The sequence below is a fragment of the Microcaecilia unicolor genome, chromosome 2 (assembly GCF_901765095.1).
Source record: "Microcaecilia unicolor chromosome 2, aMicUni1.1, whole genome shotgun sequence".
In the NCBI taxonomy this organism is placed as follows: domain Eukaryota; kingdom Metazoa; phylum Chordata; class Amphibia; order Gymnophiona; family Siphonopidae; genus Microcaecilia; species Microcaecilia unicolor.
The window spans coordinates 331,695,338-331,710,109 of record NC_044032.1 but is presented as its reverse complement, the minus strand read 5'-3'; the positions used below and the strand labels follow the sequence as shown (position 1 = coordinate 331,710,109).

At 46.0% G+C, this 14,772-nt stretch overlaps 1 protein-coding gene across 3 annotated transcripts in view; it reads right to left on the bottom strand.

The window, feature by feature from the left end:
• The window catches only part of GNE (glucosamine (UDP-N-acetyl)-2-epimerase/N-acetylmannosamine kinase), a 497,606-nt gene that overhangs the window by 311,048 nt on the left and 171,786 nt on the right, over nucleotides 1-14,772 (bottom strand). For all 3 annotated transcript variants that reach the window (XM_030194355.1, XM_030194356.1, XM_030194357.1), the window contains exon 4: nucleotides 3,232-3,384. In XM_030194355.1, coding sequence (XP_030050215.1) covers nucleotides 3,232-3,384 — 153 coding nt within the window. The remainder of the gene's footprint in view (nucleotides 1-3,231; nucleotides 3,385-14,772) is intronic.

The following is a 14,772-nucleotide window of genomic DNA, read 5'->3' as shown; positions in this document are numbered from 1 at the left end:
ACTAAAGGAGCATCATGCTCTAAACACTAACAATAAGATCTGCAGATCTCTCAAAGAGCTTTAAGGAAGACCACAAAGCAAAGCGTGTCAGTAGTCCAAATGTGGTAAAACCTAACTCTATATAACTTGACGAACTTCATAGGAAGACAATATGTCTCTAAGCCTCAGCATCAATCTAATTTTAAAAAACACAATCTTAACAGCAACTTGTTCTTTAAGAGACAAAGAAGAGTCCAATATCACACCTAAACTTTTAACCAAACTAAAAATAGGAAGTTTTAGATTCTCAAAACAAATAAAACGATGGAACATCAACACATCCACGTCGAAACAACCAAAGAATTTGTGTTTTTGTCACATTTAAAGAAAGACAATTAGCATTCATCCAGGTGTGAACAGTTTTGACGTACAGTTCCCATCATCTTAAATCCTTCTTTAATTTTTTCATGAACAGGAAAAAAGAACTTGCATGCTGGGTGCATAAAAAGATTAAACAATAAAGTGGACAAAGAAGAACCCTGCAGTTCTCCTGAGTCCAATTACAACCATTCAGATTTAGAGTTCTGCAAGAAGACTTGAAAAGAGTGTTCACTTAAAAAAAAAAAAAAAGAAAGATTTAAACCAGAACATCTTGCCCATCATACCAAATGTTCTGCTCTCTTACCAAGGTGATTATCATGCAGTCTAAACCAGAATATAGATCACTATGACAAGACTTAGAACTCTTGAAAAAATACCTTCTTTAATGCAGTAATAAAGAAAAATAACTTACAGTTCAGATGTGCTGGGCAAGAGTTGGGAGTCTGTTCGTAACCAGATATTTCTCCATGTAAGAGTAAAGCTGGGAGCAATTCAGCAACAAGCTGAGAGCGATACTGTATATACTTTTACACTGGTGAAAAAATTAAAATAGAAATGTATATTCTGCAGGGTAGAATGCTAAATACACTGTTTGGATACTCCTATATATATTGGAGTATCCAAACAGTCTGTCAGGTACTTAAGAGCTGGACTGGCCACTGTTGGAAGCAGGATACTGGTCTAGATGGACCACTGGTCTGACCCAGTATGTCTATTCCATAAAGTTGAGAGCTAAAACTATCTGAGGGTTGCAGGCTCCCCGCAAGGCCTGACACTTCCTTAAACATCCTTGACAGGTCAAACATGAGGCTCCTATTTATTTCAGAGTTAGTACTTATCTCCTTGTGGCTTGTATACAATCTTCCAGAAACCTCTGGAGTTTAGCCTTGCCCAAGTCCTTAATAAACTTTTGGAGTTGCAGAGCTGCATCTTAGAAGGTATGGTGTGTGCTACGATATTCCTTGCTTTGCAGATGGGTAGAAAACCAGCAGCCAGAGTTCCTCCCAAAACAGCTTGCAGAGCTGTGCCTCAGAAGTGTGTTGGCTGACCAATTGTGTAGCCAAAGCCATTTTAAACCACCATGATGGAGGCCACTGACCACCTCCTCTACGCACACCAGACTGTGCGATGCATATGCCAAGATGCCAGCTACAGACTCCAAGCATACCGACTGCAAAACCTGCTGTGTCCAACGCAGAACTCGGGCCATATATCCTCCAAAACTCACTATCTGGACCCCAGCACAGACAACACAAAGGATTGTTTGCCCAACACCATAATTGTCTGGTCTTACAACTCCTTCAAGGCCAGGTTCCCTCTACAGGAATCATGGTCTTCTTGGTTACCCCTGCTATGAGAGCATCTACCTGCGGCAGGCGAAGCAGATACTCAGGCTCCTAATGGAAGCAAAGGGTAAAGTCTCTACATGACCATGGTCTCGTTCAGTACCAGCCCAATGTCTCCTATTCTACTAGGACCATCCTGCAGAGTGTTTTATAAAGACTATGGGTAGCTTGTGCCAAGCCCTTCAGGATGAGAGTCCACAGTTTCCTCCACAGGAACCTCTATGTGCAGGGACAAGACAACCTGCAAGATGAGAGACACCAACTCTTTTTTCCTGAACAGCTGAATAAGCAGAGAGTTGTCTCCCTCGCTGGGGGAAGCCTCACCTTCCTTCATAGATAGATCTCATCTGCACCCTCCAATCAGTCCTCTTCTGTGGAGGAAGCCAGAATAAGCTCATTTTAGCTCTGCAGGCTCACACACCAACACTTGTAATCGCTTGGGAACTCAAACCTCCTGGATGCGTCCTTCCAAAGCAGTCACCAACCAACCTACCTAAAAGCAGCTTTCCCCCCCCAACTCCCCACCAGCTGTGTGTGCAGTTGAAGAGCAGAGAAAGCCTGCTGCAAGTAGACTATGAGCTACTGACCTGGGGCCCTAACCAGGATCTTCGAGCCCAATCTGAAGCCTCTCTCCCTGGATGTGATTTTTTTGCAGGGCCACAGCCATGCTTCCCCATCCCACACAGGGCAAAAAGAACTCATCGTGAAGTTGGCATGGAGAGTCCTGCAGCAGTCACACTAACAGCCTTTTATTGATATTCTGCTCCAAACATCCACAATACTGCCCCCTTCCCCACATAGTCCAGAAGCTGACCCCACACAGGAGTGTAACGCACTCACACTGCTGAGCCCAGGAAGGCAAAATACTCAGAACTGACCCCTCTGACATTTTCTTTTCTCAAATATAAAGGAATAGCTCCAACATAAGCAAGGAAAGGTAGAGGGGGATATATAAGCAGTGAGGGGAAACGCATACACTACTCACCAAACTGCCCTACAGTTCCAAACCCTCCAGGAGATAATGTAGGTCTGTTCCTAGCCAGGGGATAGTCCCAGCTTGGCCAGGGAAGGGTTTCTGGATCAATCTCTAGATCATCACCCTTAGGCACAGACACTCGACCTTCTGCACCAATCCAAACTGTCACCATCTGCTGGAGGCAGAGAATACCAGCAAGTTCCAGGACTGCACCAACTCTTATAATGATGATGTCACTGAAAGTCAATTATCCCTGCCTCCATCTGCTGGTTGGGGAATGTAACCTACTTGTCTGGATTAATCTAGCAGGTTCATAAGAAAAAGGATTTATCTCACAAAGAAACTAGATAAATACCAAACAGACAACCATAGTACCACAACTGGCACCTAGCTCACATCATTAAGTGTTCTCAACCAGAAAATCAGCATGCAATGCTATGCATAACCATCTTACAAATAAGACACCATTAATTTTTTTCTGATCACGCTTTTTTTCTTTTCTCCCAAAAAACTACCCTATATAGAATAAAGAAAAATTTACCACCTCACCTGCATCAATGTTTGGGAAGAGAATTAGTGTCTTTTTGTTGAAAGAGATCAGTGCATCCAATGTGAGTTCAAACATCTTTATAGAGTGTTTTATGTCAGTAGTGACAGGATGTTGCAGCGCCACAATATAATTTTCCGGTTTGACATCATCACCTAAGCAGGAAAAAATCACAACTGTTATGGATTACTGAGAAAGGCAGATACAACAAACATAAGGTGTAATCTGGTAATATCTGTTAATTTCCTCTCTTTTAATCCAGATGCATCATCTTGACAGGCTTTATCCCTTCCAGCCAGCAGAGGAAGGTAGAGAAACAACTTCCCAAGTGAAATCACCAGTATAACCTTCTAGTGCTTATATGAAAGTTCGAGTATGCCTCTGCCAAAGCAGCAGAAGGTCCGAGAAAACACACCCATGCCCCATCAACTACTGCAGCTTTAAGGAATCACGCTTCTATTTTATTCTTTTTTTTTTTTTTTTTTTAAATAGGACTGGAGAGGATGGCCTAGAACTGAAAGAGTTTCATTAACTGCTGTCTTCTGCAGGAGAGCCTCAGGATAATGCAGTCGGACTAAAGGAAAGGAAATTAACAGATATGACTAAATTTCACCTTCCTTATTTCCTGACTACATCATCCTGGCCTACAGGATGTACCTAAGAAGAACTTGTGGGCAGGGGATGACAAAGCCCCCTAAATAAATCAGGCCTGCCAAAACCAAAATGTACTCTGGCTAGCACTTCCAGTCTGTACTGCTTCATAAAGAAATAGGAGATGGCCACGTCACTGTCTGACAGATGTCCTCCAAGAGAAAGGACATTTCTCTGGTAAGTGAACATTATTTTGCTTTGTGCTTTGGGAACTTAAATGTTGGGAATTAAAGGAGGAATTGTAGTTTTGTGATAGGCAGAAAGCGAAGTTACTTACCTGTAGCAGGTATTCTCAGAGGACAGCAGGCTGATTGTTCTCACATATGGGTGACGTCCGACGGCAGCCCCAGGAACGGAATCTTCCTAGCAACAAAGTTTGCAGAGCCCTTGCGTGCACCGCGCATGCGCGAATGTCTTCCCGCCCGAAGCGCGAATGTGCTTCAGTCAAATTACAAACAAAGACAAGGGAAGAGACAACTCCAAAGGGGAGGTGGGCGGGTTGGTTTGAACAATCAGCCTGCTGTCCTCGGAGAATACCTGCTACAGCTAAGTAACTTCACTTTCTCCGAGGACAAGCAGGCTGCTTGTTCTCACATATGGGTATCCCAGCACCCAGGCTCAATCAAAACAACAAACAGGGTCAACTGGGCCTCGCAACGGCGAGGACATAACATAGATTGACCTAAAAAATAACAACTAACTGAGAGTGCAGCCTGGAACAGAACAAAATGCGCCTGGGGGGTGGAGTTGGATTCTAAACCCCAAACAGATTCTGCAGCACCGACTGCCCAAACCGACTGTCGCGTCGGGTATCCTGCTGAAGGCAGTAATGAGATGTGAATGTGTGGATAGATGACCACGTCGCAGCCTTGCAAATCTCTTCAATAGTGGCTGACTTCAAGTGGGCCACTGACGCTGCCATGGCTCTAACACTATGAGTCGTGACATGACCCTCAAGAGTCAGCCCAGCTTGGGCGTAAGTGAAGGATATGCAATCTGCTAGCCAATTTGAAATGGTGCATTTCCCCACAGCCACTCCCCTTCTGTTGGGATCAAAAGAAGCAAACATTTGGGCGGACCTTCTGAATGAGCTTGTCCGCTCCAGATAGAAGGCCAATGCTCGCTTGCAGTCCAATGTGTGCAACTGACGTTCAGTAGGGCGGGTATGAGGATGGGGAAAGAATGTTGACAAGACAATTGACTGGTTCAGATGGAACTCCGACACCACCTTGGGCAAGAACTTAGGGTGAGTGCGGAGGACTACTCTGTTATGATGAAATTTAGTATATGGAGCATGGGCTACCAAGGCTTGGAGCTCACTGACTCTACGAGCTGAAGTAACAGCCACCAAGAAAATGATGGTACTTCAGATGGCAGGAATTCAGTGGCTCAAAAGGAGGTTTCATCAGCTGGGTGAGAACGACATTGAGATCCCATGACACTGGTGGAGGTTTGACAGTGGGCTTTGACAAAAGCAAACCTCTCATGAAGCGAACAACTAAAGGCTGTCCAGAGATAGGCTTACCTTCTACACGATAATGATAAGCACTAATTGCACTAAGATGAACTCTTACGGAGTTAGTCGTAAGACCAGACTCAGACAAGTGCAGAAGGTATTCAAGCAGGATCTGTGTAGGACAAGAGCGAGGGTCTAAGGCCTTGCTGTCACACCAGACGACAAACCTCTTCCATTTAAAAGAGTACTCTTTTTAGTGGAATCTTTCCTGGAAGCAAGCAAGACTCGGGAGACACCCTCCGACAGACCCAAGGAGGCAACGTCTACGCTCTCAACATCCAGAGAGCAAGAGACTGGAGGTTGGGATGCAGAAGCGCCCCCTCGTTCTGAGTTATGAGGGTTGGAAAACACTCCAATCTCCACGGTTCTTTGGAGGACAACTCCAGAAGAAGAGGGAACCAGATCTGGCGTGGCCAGAAGGGCGCAATCAGAATCATGGTCCCGTGATCCTGCTTGAGTTTCAGCAAAGTCTTCCCCACCAAAGTTATGGAAGGATACGCATACAGGAGACCCTTCCCCCAATAAAGGAGAAAGGCATCCAATGCAAGCCTGTCGTGGGCCTGAAGTCTGGAACAGAACTGAGGGACCTTGTGATTGGTCTGACCAGCAAAGAGATCGACCAAGGGGGTGCCCCATGCTTGAAAGATCTGACACACCACTCTCGAGTTGAGAGACCACTCGTGAGGTTGCATTATCCTGCTCAGCCTGTCAGCCAGACTGCTGTTTACGCCTGCCAGATACGTGGCTTGGAGAAACATGCCGTGACGGCGAGCCCAAAGCCACATCTGGACGGCTTCCTGACACAGGGGACGAGATCCGGTGCCCCCCTGCTTGTTGATGTAATACATGGCAACCTGATTGTCTGTCTGAATTTGAATAATTTGATTGGGCAGCCGATCTCTGAAAGCCTTCAGAGCATTCCAGAGCTCGTAACTCCAGGAGATTGATCTGAAAACCGGTTTCCTGGAGGGACCAACGTCCTTGAGTGTGAAGCCCATCAACATGGGCTCCCCACCCGAGGAGAGACGCATCCGATGTCAGCACTTTTTGAGGCTGAGGAATTTGAAAGGGACGTCTCAAGGTCAAATTGGATCGAATTGTCCACCAATGAGAAACCCCGTGGACAGCTGGATCGCGTCCTCTTGATACCGGACAGCTTGAAACCACTGGGAAGCTAGGGCCCATTGAGCTGATCTCATGTGAAGATGGGCCATGGGAGTCACATGAACTGTGGAGGCCATGTGGCCGAGCAATTTCAACATCTGCCAAGCTGTGATCTGCTGAGACGCTCAGATCCAGGAAACAAGAGCCAGAAGGTTGTCTGCCCTCGCCTCGGGGAGGTAGGCATGAGCAGTCTGGGAGTCCAGCAGAGCTCCTATAAATTCTAGTCTTTGAACTGGAAGAAGGTGGGACTTTGGATAATTTATCACAAACCCTAGTAGTTCCAGGAGTTGAATAGTCATCTGCATGGACTGTAGAGCTCCTGCCTCCAAGGTGTTCTTCACCAGCCAATCGTCGAGATAAGGGAACACATGCACTCCCAATCTGCACAGCGATGCCGCTACCACCGCCAGGCATTTTGTAAACACCCTGGGCACAGAGGCGAGACCAAAGGGTAGCACACAATACTGGAAATGCCATGTCCCCAAACAGAATCAAAGATACTGCCAGTGAGCTGGTAGTATCGGAATGTGGGTATAAGCATCCTTTAGAGAGCATAGCCAATCATTTTCCTGAATCATGGGAAGAAGGGTGCCCAGGGAAAGCACCCTGAACTTTTCTCAGACCAGATATTTGTTCAGGGCCCTCAGGTCTAGGATGGGACGCATCCCCCCTGTTTTCTTGTGCACAAGAAAGTACCCGGAATAGAACCCCAGCCCTTCCTGCCCCGGTGGCACAGGCTCGACCACATTGGCGCTGAGAAGGGCTGAGAGTTCCTCTGCAAGTACCTGCCTGTGCTGGAAGCTGAAAGACTGAGCTCCCGGAGGGCAATTTGGAGGTTTTGATATCAAATTGAGGGAGTATTTGAATAACCCACCGGTCGGAGGTTACGAGAGGCCACCTTTGGTGAAAAAATTTTAACCTCCCCCCAACCGGTAGATCGTCCGGCACGGACACTTTTATGTCGGCTATGCTCGCCTGGAGCCAGTCAAAAGCCCGTCCCTTGCTTTTGCTGGGGAGCTGCAGGGGCCTGTTGAGGCACACGCTGTTGACGTGAACGAGCGCGCTGGAGCTTAGCCTGAGCAGGCTGGCGAGAGGGTGGATTGTACCTACACTTATTAGAAGCATAGGGAACATTCCTCCTTCCCCCATAAAAACGTATACCTGATGAGGTAGATGCTGAAGGCGTCCGGTGGGAGAGTTTGTCAAATGCGGTGTCCCGCAGGTGGAGCTGCTCGACCACTTGTTCGACTTTCTCACCGAAAATGTTATCCCCCCGGCAAGAAGCATCTGCAATCCGCTGCTGGACACGATTATCCAGGTCAGAGGCACGCAGCCATGAGAGTCTGTGCATCACTATCCCTTGAGCAGCGGCCCTGGACCCAACATTGGACACGAGCATAGGCCTTCCACCAAAAGAGTCTAGGGTTCTCAACTCGTGCCCTGGGGACGCCGAGGCGTAATCACGAGAACTCCTGGCTTTGTTGAGAGCAGAAGCCACAACGCCAGAATCATGAGGCAACTGGGTCTTCATCAACTCTGGGTCCCCATGGATCCTATACTGGGACTCAATGTTTTTGGGAATGTGGGGATTAGATAACGGTTTCGCCCAGTTCGTCAGCAATGTCTATTTAAGAACATTATGTAGAGGAACAGTGGACGATTCCTTAGGTGGTGAAGGATAGTCCACGACCTCGAACACCTCAGCCCTGGGCTCATCCACAGTAACCACTGGGAAGGGAATGGCCGTAGACATTTCCAGTACAAAAGAGGAGAAGGAAAGCTTCCTCTCTGGTGAAGGACTAGGATCAGTGGGACACCAGCTCCCTGACTGCAGTCCGAATCCGAGCCCGTCTCGACGCCGAGGCACTACATCCTCGATGGCGGGGTCGAGAAGAAGACTCCCACACCGGTGGTGATAAAGCTCCCTCCATCGATGACACCAGGGAGTCAACTCGGGTGGTTGCCAAAGCAGACACCACATGCGGTACTGGCACCGATACAGGCGAAGCCGATATCGCAAGCGGCACCGGCATCGGAGACCTCACCACGGGTGGGGACCCAGCCGCCGCATCCACCATCGGCACCGGCGGTGCAAGCACCCCCAGTACCAAAGCTGACGATCGCAGCAGCCCTTCCATGATCCCAGGAAGGATGGCTCGGAGGTGCTCATCAAGAGCATCTGTCGAGAGAAGCTGAGAGGCCGGTGCAGGTGACGATGCCAGAACCTGCCTTAGGTGGGGAGGAGGTACCAGGCTGTCCAGGGAGAAGCGCATCGACACCTCCTGGATAGAGGGGGAGCGGTCCTCTCGGCATCCACGCTTAGCAGGTGCTGAATCCTTCAGCGCACCGGAGCTCTCGGTACCGTGGCAGGAAGGCGACCGATGGCGATCCTTTTTCACCTTCGCTCGAAGCACATCACCGGAAGCCCCCAGTACCAACGAGGAGGACGTGGAATCCACACACCTCCTCGGGGATGGGTCTGAAAGAGGACGGCCCCGATGGCTCTGTACCGCAAGAGCCCTCAAGGCAGGTGGAGACCCACTCGATGGCTCACTGCTACCAGTATGGGGGGTCCTATGGACAACCATCACCTGCGCTCCCGACGTTGATGCACTCTCCAATGCCGACATCGATACCGCCGTCGATGACCTCGGTACCGCTACCGACGTCGACGAACCGGACAGGGCTCCAAACAGCAGGTTCCACTGAGCCGATCTCGCCACCTGGGTCGTCTTTTGGAGTTGAAGACACAAAGTGCAGGCGTTGGGACGATGACCAGCCCCCAGACACTGAAGACACGAAATGTGCGGATCAGTGAGCGAGATCGTCCGGTTGCACTGCGTGCACTTCTTGAAGCCGCTGGCAGGCTTCAAGGACATGAGCGGAAAAATCATGTCAGCGAAATCAAAACTCGCGATGATGCTGAAAAGAGGCACCAAAAGCAGGGGAAAAAACCCCGTACAGGCGGCCAAAAAGGCCGCGCACAAAAGCGAAAGGAAACTTAGAGGCCAAACACTAAGCGGTAAAGGAAAACTCTTTTTTTTTCTTTAAATAAAACAAACTAGAAAGAAACTCAACGAGGAAAAAATCCCAAAGAGCAAACGAAGGGACAAACAGCGAAAACAAAGCTGTGAGGGCTCTTTCTGGGGCACAGAGCAGTGAAAAAACAGTCACTCTGACCGCGGAAAAAAAGAGACTGAGACACGTTCGCGCTTCGGGCGGGAAGACAGTCTTGTATGCGCGCGTACATGCGAGGGCTCTGCAAACTTTGTTGCTAGGAAGATTCCGTTCCTGGGGCTGCCATCGGACGTCACCCATATGTGAGAACAAGCAGCCTGCTTGTCCTCGGAAAATAAAAATATAGAAAAGCAAACTTATCAACTAATCTCCATACTCTTTTCCCCCAGTTTTAAAACTTGAACTTTGTACCACAGCATTAACAGATATCCTCTAGCAGGCACTGCAGGACCTAGTTTAGTCTTTGGGGGGGTGAGGGGAAAAGGAGAGTGAGAAAAGCAAGCATTAACAACTAGTTTCCATAGTGTACAACCCTTTTCCCATAGTTTTAATCTGGGGGGAAAGGAGAGAGAGAAACGCAAGAATTATTAACTAGTTTTCATAGTGTACAACCCTTTTCCCATAGTTTTAATCTAAAATTTTCTCTAGAAGTAGACACATTGCCCATATTTTTAAACTGAAACTTTTTCTAGCGGTAGAAACTTAACAGCCAAAGTACTTTAAAAGGATAGTAGGAAGGCTAAACTCTTGTTCCAAAAGACAGTTATTTTCTGTTCTTGGGTTGCTGGAGAGGTTACTGATAGGCAGAATAAAAACAAAATAAAAGAAAAAGCAAACTTTATCAACTAGTCTCTATATTCTTTACCTCTAGTTTTAAAACTTGAACTTTGTACAACAGCATTAACAGATAGCCTCTAGGAGGCACTGCAAGACCTAGGCAATGTAATATCCTCTCGCACCGAGGATATGTCTCTAAGAACTTCTGCTCAGGAGGGAAGGGTTAGGACAGCTGTTGACATATAGATAGCTGGGTGGCTGGTGGACGTGAGGATCGCATGATGAGTTGCATGCCTGGTGCAAAGGTGGTGAACCTCATGTGTCAACTAGACAGGATCTTAGATAGTGCTTGGGAGGAGCTGGCTGTCTTGGTACATGTGGGTACCAATGACATAGGAAAATGTGGAAGGGAGGTTCTAGAAGCCAAATTTAGGCTCCTAGGTAGAAAGCTGAAGTCCAGATCCTCCAGGGTAGCATTTTCAGAGATGTTCCGCATTCCACATCCAGAACCCAAAAGGCAGGTGCAGTTCCAAAGTCTCAATTGAGATGATGGTGCAGCGATGAGGGATTTAGATTTGTTAGGAACTGGGCGACATTCTGTGAAAGGGGGAGACTGTTCCAAAAGGATGGACTCCACCTTAACCGGGATGGAACCAGGCTACTGGGGCTAACTTTTAAAAAGGAGATAGAGCAGCTTTTAAACTAGAAAGGGAGAGAAGCTGACAGTCACCTAGGAGCGCATGGTTTGGAGTGGAGTACCCTTGAAGGATACCATTGAAACAGGACATTTAGAGAATCCCAGTAGAGAGGTTTCAACAATGCTGAAAGTAAGCTAGGTGTGCTTCATGAGAGAGCAGGATAAAGGATGCACATTATCCCCTACAACTTCTAAACAGCTTGTAGATCAAAAGAAAAAAAACACAATTTGAAGTGTCTGTATAAAAAAACTAGAAACCTAAAAAAATAAGATGGGAGAGTTAGAATATATAGCACTAAATGATGAGGTAGATATAATAGGCATCTCAGAGACTTGGTAGAAAGAGGAAAATCAATGGGACAATACAGGGTACAAACTGTATTGCAATGATAGAGAGGATCAAAATGCAGGGGGGGGTTGCACTAAATGTTAAAAAGGGAACTGAGTCAAATAAAAAAAAAAAAACATTCCACATGACACAGATAGCAGCGTGAAATCATTACGGATAGAAATTCTATGTGTGAAGTGTTTTGGTAATTCACTTGGATTCCAGAAAAGAAGGGAAGGGGTATTCCTGTGGGGCTGTACTACCGTCCACTGGGACAGAATGAACAGACGGATGAAGAAATGTATTAGGAAAGCTGGCAAACTGGGCAAAGCTATAATAATGGGTGATTTCAATTACCCCAATATTGACTGGATAAATGTTACATCAGGGAGTGCCAGGGAGATAAAATTTCTAGAAGCAATAAACGACTGCCTCTTGGAACAGCTGGTCCAGGAACCAAAAAGAGGGGGAGCCATTTTGGATCTGGTCCTTGGTGGTGTGCAGGGCATAGTGCAAGAGGTGGCAGTGTTGGGTCACCTGGGAAACAGTGATCATAACATGATCAAGTCTGAGCTACTATCTGGGATGAACCCCCAAAGGAAATCTACTATAGATGCATTTAATTTTCAAAGGGCGACTATAATAAAATGAGGAAAATGGTTAAAAAGAAACAAAGTATCAGCTAAAAAGGTTAGGACACAAAATCAGGCATGGACGTTATTCAAAAATACCATCTTGGAAGCCCAGTCCAGATGCATTCCACGTATTTGCAAAGGTGGAAAGAAGAGAAAACGTCAGCCAGCATGGTTAAAAGGTGAAGAAAAGAGGCCATTACAACCAAATGACTGTCCTTCAAAGAATGGAAAAAGGGCCCAAATGCAGAAAATAAGAAGCAACATAAGCACTGGCAAGTCAGATGAAAAGCATTAATACAGAAGGCTAAGAGAGAATATGAAGAGAAACTTGCTGCAGAGGCTAAAGCTCACAGTAACAACTTTTTCAGAGACATCAGAAGCAGAAAGCCTGTGAGGAAATCCATGGAATTGTTAGATCATGAAGGAGTAAAAGAGGAGCTTAGGGAAGACAAAGCCATAGTGGAGATACTGAATTAATTCTTTGCTTGTCTTTACAGAAGAAGATATAAGAGATCTGCCTGTACCAGAAATGGTTTTCAAGGGTGACGATGTGGAGGAACTGAAAGAAATCTCAGTGAACCTGGAAGATGTACTGAGCCAAATTGACAAATGAAAGAGTAGTAAATCACCTGGACCGGATGGCATACATTCAAGGGTACTCAAAGAACTGAAGCATGAAATTGTTGATCTGCTGTTAGTAATATGTAACCTGTCTTTAAAATTGTCCATAGTACCTGAAGATTGGAGGGTGGCCAATGTGACGCCGATTTTTTTAAAGGGTTCTAGGGGTGATCCAGGAAATTATAGACCAGTAAGCCTGATGTCGGTGCTGAGCAAAATAGTGGAAACTATTATAAAGAATAAAATTACAGAACACGTAGACAAACATGATTTAATGGGATAGAGTCAGAATTGGTTCAGCCGAGGGAGGTCTTGCCTTAACACTTTGCTTCATTTCTATGAAGGTGTGAATAAACATGAGGATAAAGGTGAGCCCGTTGATGTAGTGTATCTAGACTTTCAGAAAGCTTTTGATAAAGTTTCTCATGAGAGACTCCTGAGAAAATTAATGAGTCATGGGATAGAAGGCAAGGTTCTGGTGTGGATTAGGAATTGGTTATTGGACAGAAAACAGAGGGTTGGGTTAAATGGTCATTTCTCTCAATGGAGGAGGGTGAACAGTGGAGTGCCAAAGATCCGTACTGGGACCGGTACTATTTAACATATTTATAAATGATATGGAAATTGGAATGACGAGTGAGGTGATCAAATATGCAGATGATACAAAACTATTCAAGGTCGTTAAAACTTGTGTGGACTGTGAAATATTGCAGGAAGACATTAGGAAATTGGAAGGCTGTGTATCCAAATGGCAAATGAATTTAATGTGGACAAATGCAAGGTGATGCAAATTGGAAAGAATAATCCGAATCATAGTTACCTGATGCTAATGTCCACCCTTGGGGGTCAGTGCATAAGAAAAAGATCCGGGTGTCGCCATAGACAATATGCTGAAATCTTCTGCCCAGTGTGCAGTGGTGGCCAAAAAAGCAAGCAGGATGCTAGTAATTATTAGAAAAGGAATGGTGAATAAGACCAAAAATAATATGATGCCTTTGTATCGCTCCATGGTGCACCCGCACCTTGAGTATTGCGTTCAGTTCTGGTTGCCGTATCTCAAAAAAGATATAGTGGAATTAGAAAAGGTTCAAAAAAGAGCAAACAAAATGATAAAGGGGTTGGAACTCCTCTTTATTAGGAAACGCTAAAAAGGTTAGGGGTCTTCGACATGGAAAAGAGATGGATGAGAGGAGATATGACTGAGGTCTACAAAATCCTGAGTTTTGTTGACTGAGTAGTAGTAAATCAATTTTTTACTCATTTCAAAAGTACAAAGACTAGGGGACACTCAAGGAAGTTACATGGAAATACTTTTAAAACAAATAGGAGGAAATATTTTTTCACTCAACGAACAGTTAAGCTCTAGAACTCTTTGCCGGAGAAGGTGGCAATGGTGATTAGCGTATCTGGGTTTAAAAAATGTTTGGACAAATTCCTGGAGGAAAAATCCATAGTCTGTTATTGAGACAGACATAGGAAGCAATTGCTTGCCCTGGGATTTGTAGTATGGAGTGTTACCACGATTTGGATTTCTGCCAGGTACATGTGACCTGGCTTGGCCACTGTCTAGAAAACAGGATACTGGGCTAGTTGGACCATTGGTCTGACCCAGTATATGACCACTCTTATGTTCCTATGTTCCGCCAAGGTCGTTGCCTGCGTCCAAGGCAAGTGAGCCTCAACCCAGCAGGCACTCTCTTGCTCCTGCAAACGTAAGCTGTCTCAATGACCGCCTTGATCCAACACACAATGGAAGCCTTAGACACCACCTGTCTCTTGCTAGTGATATTGAACAGGACATAAGGTTATCTGAGAAGTGAAACTCGTTTGCCACCTGAAAGTATCTTAGAAGAACCCTGCAAATGTCCAGTTTGTGAAGCCTTCTGGAAGTAGAATCTGAACCTTCATCCACACAAGAGGACAGGCAGACCTCTGATTTGTATAAAAGGGAGAGATCACCTTAAGAAGAAAAAAACAATTCAGATGGACACAGAATCTTCCAAAAACAGAGATAGCAGTCCCAACTTGACGGCGCCTGAAACTCTAACACCCTCCTTGCCAATGAAATAGACAACAGGAAAAGCATTTTCAAAGTGCGGTCCTTGATCAAAGACAAGAAAGGCTCAAAAGGAGGAC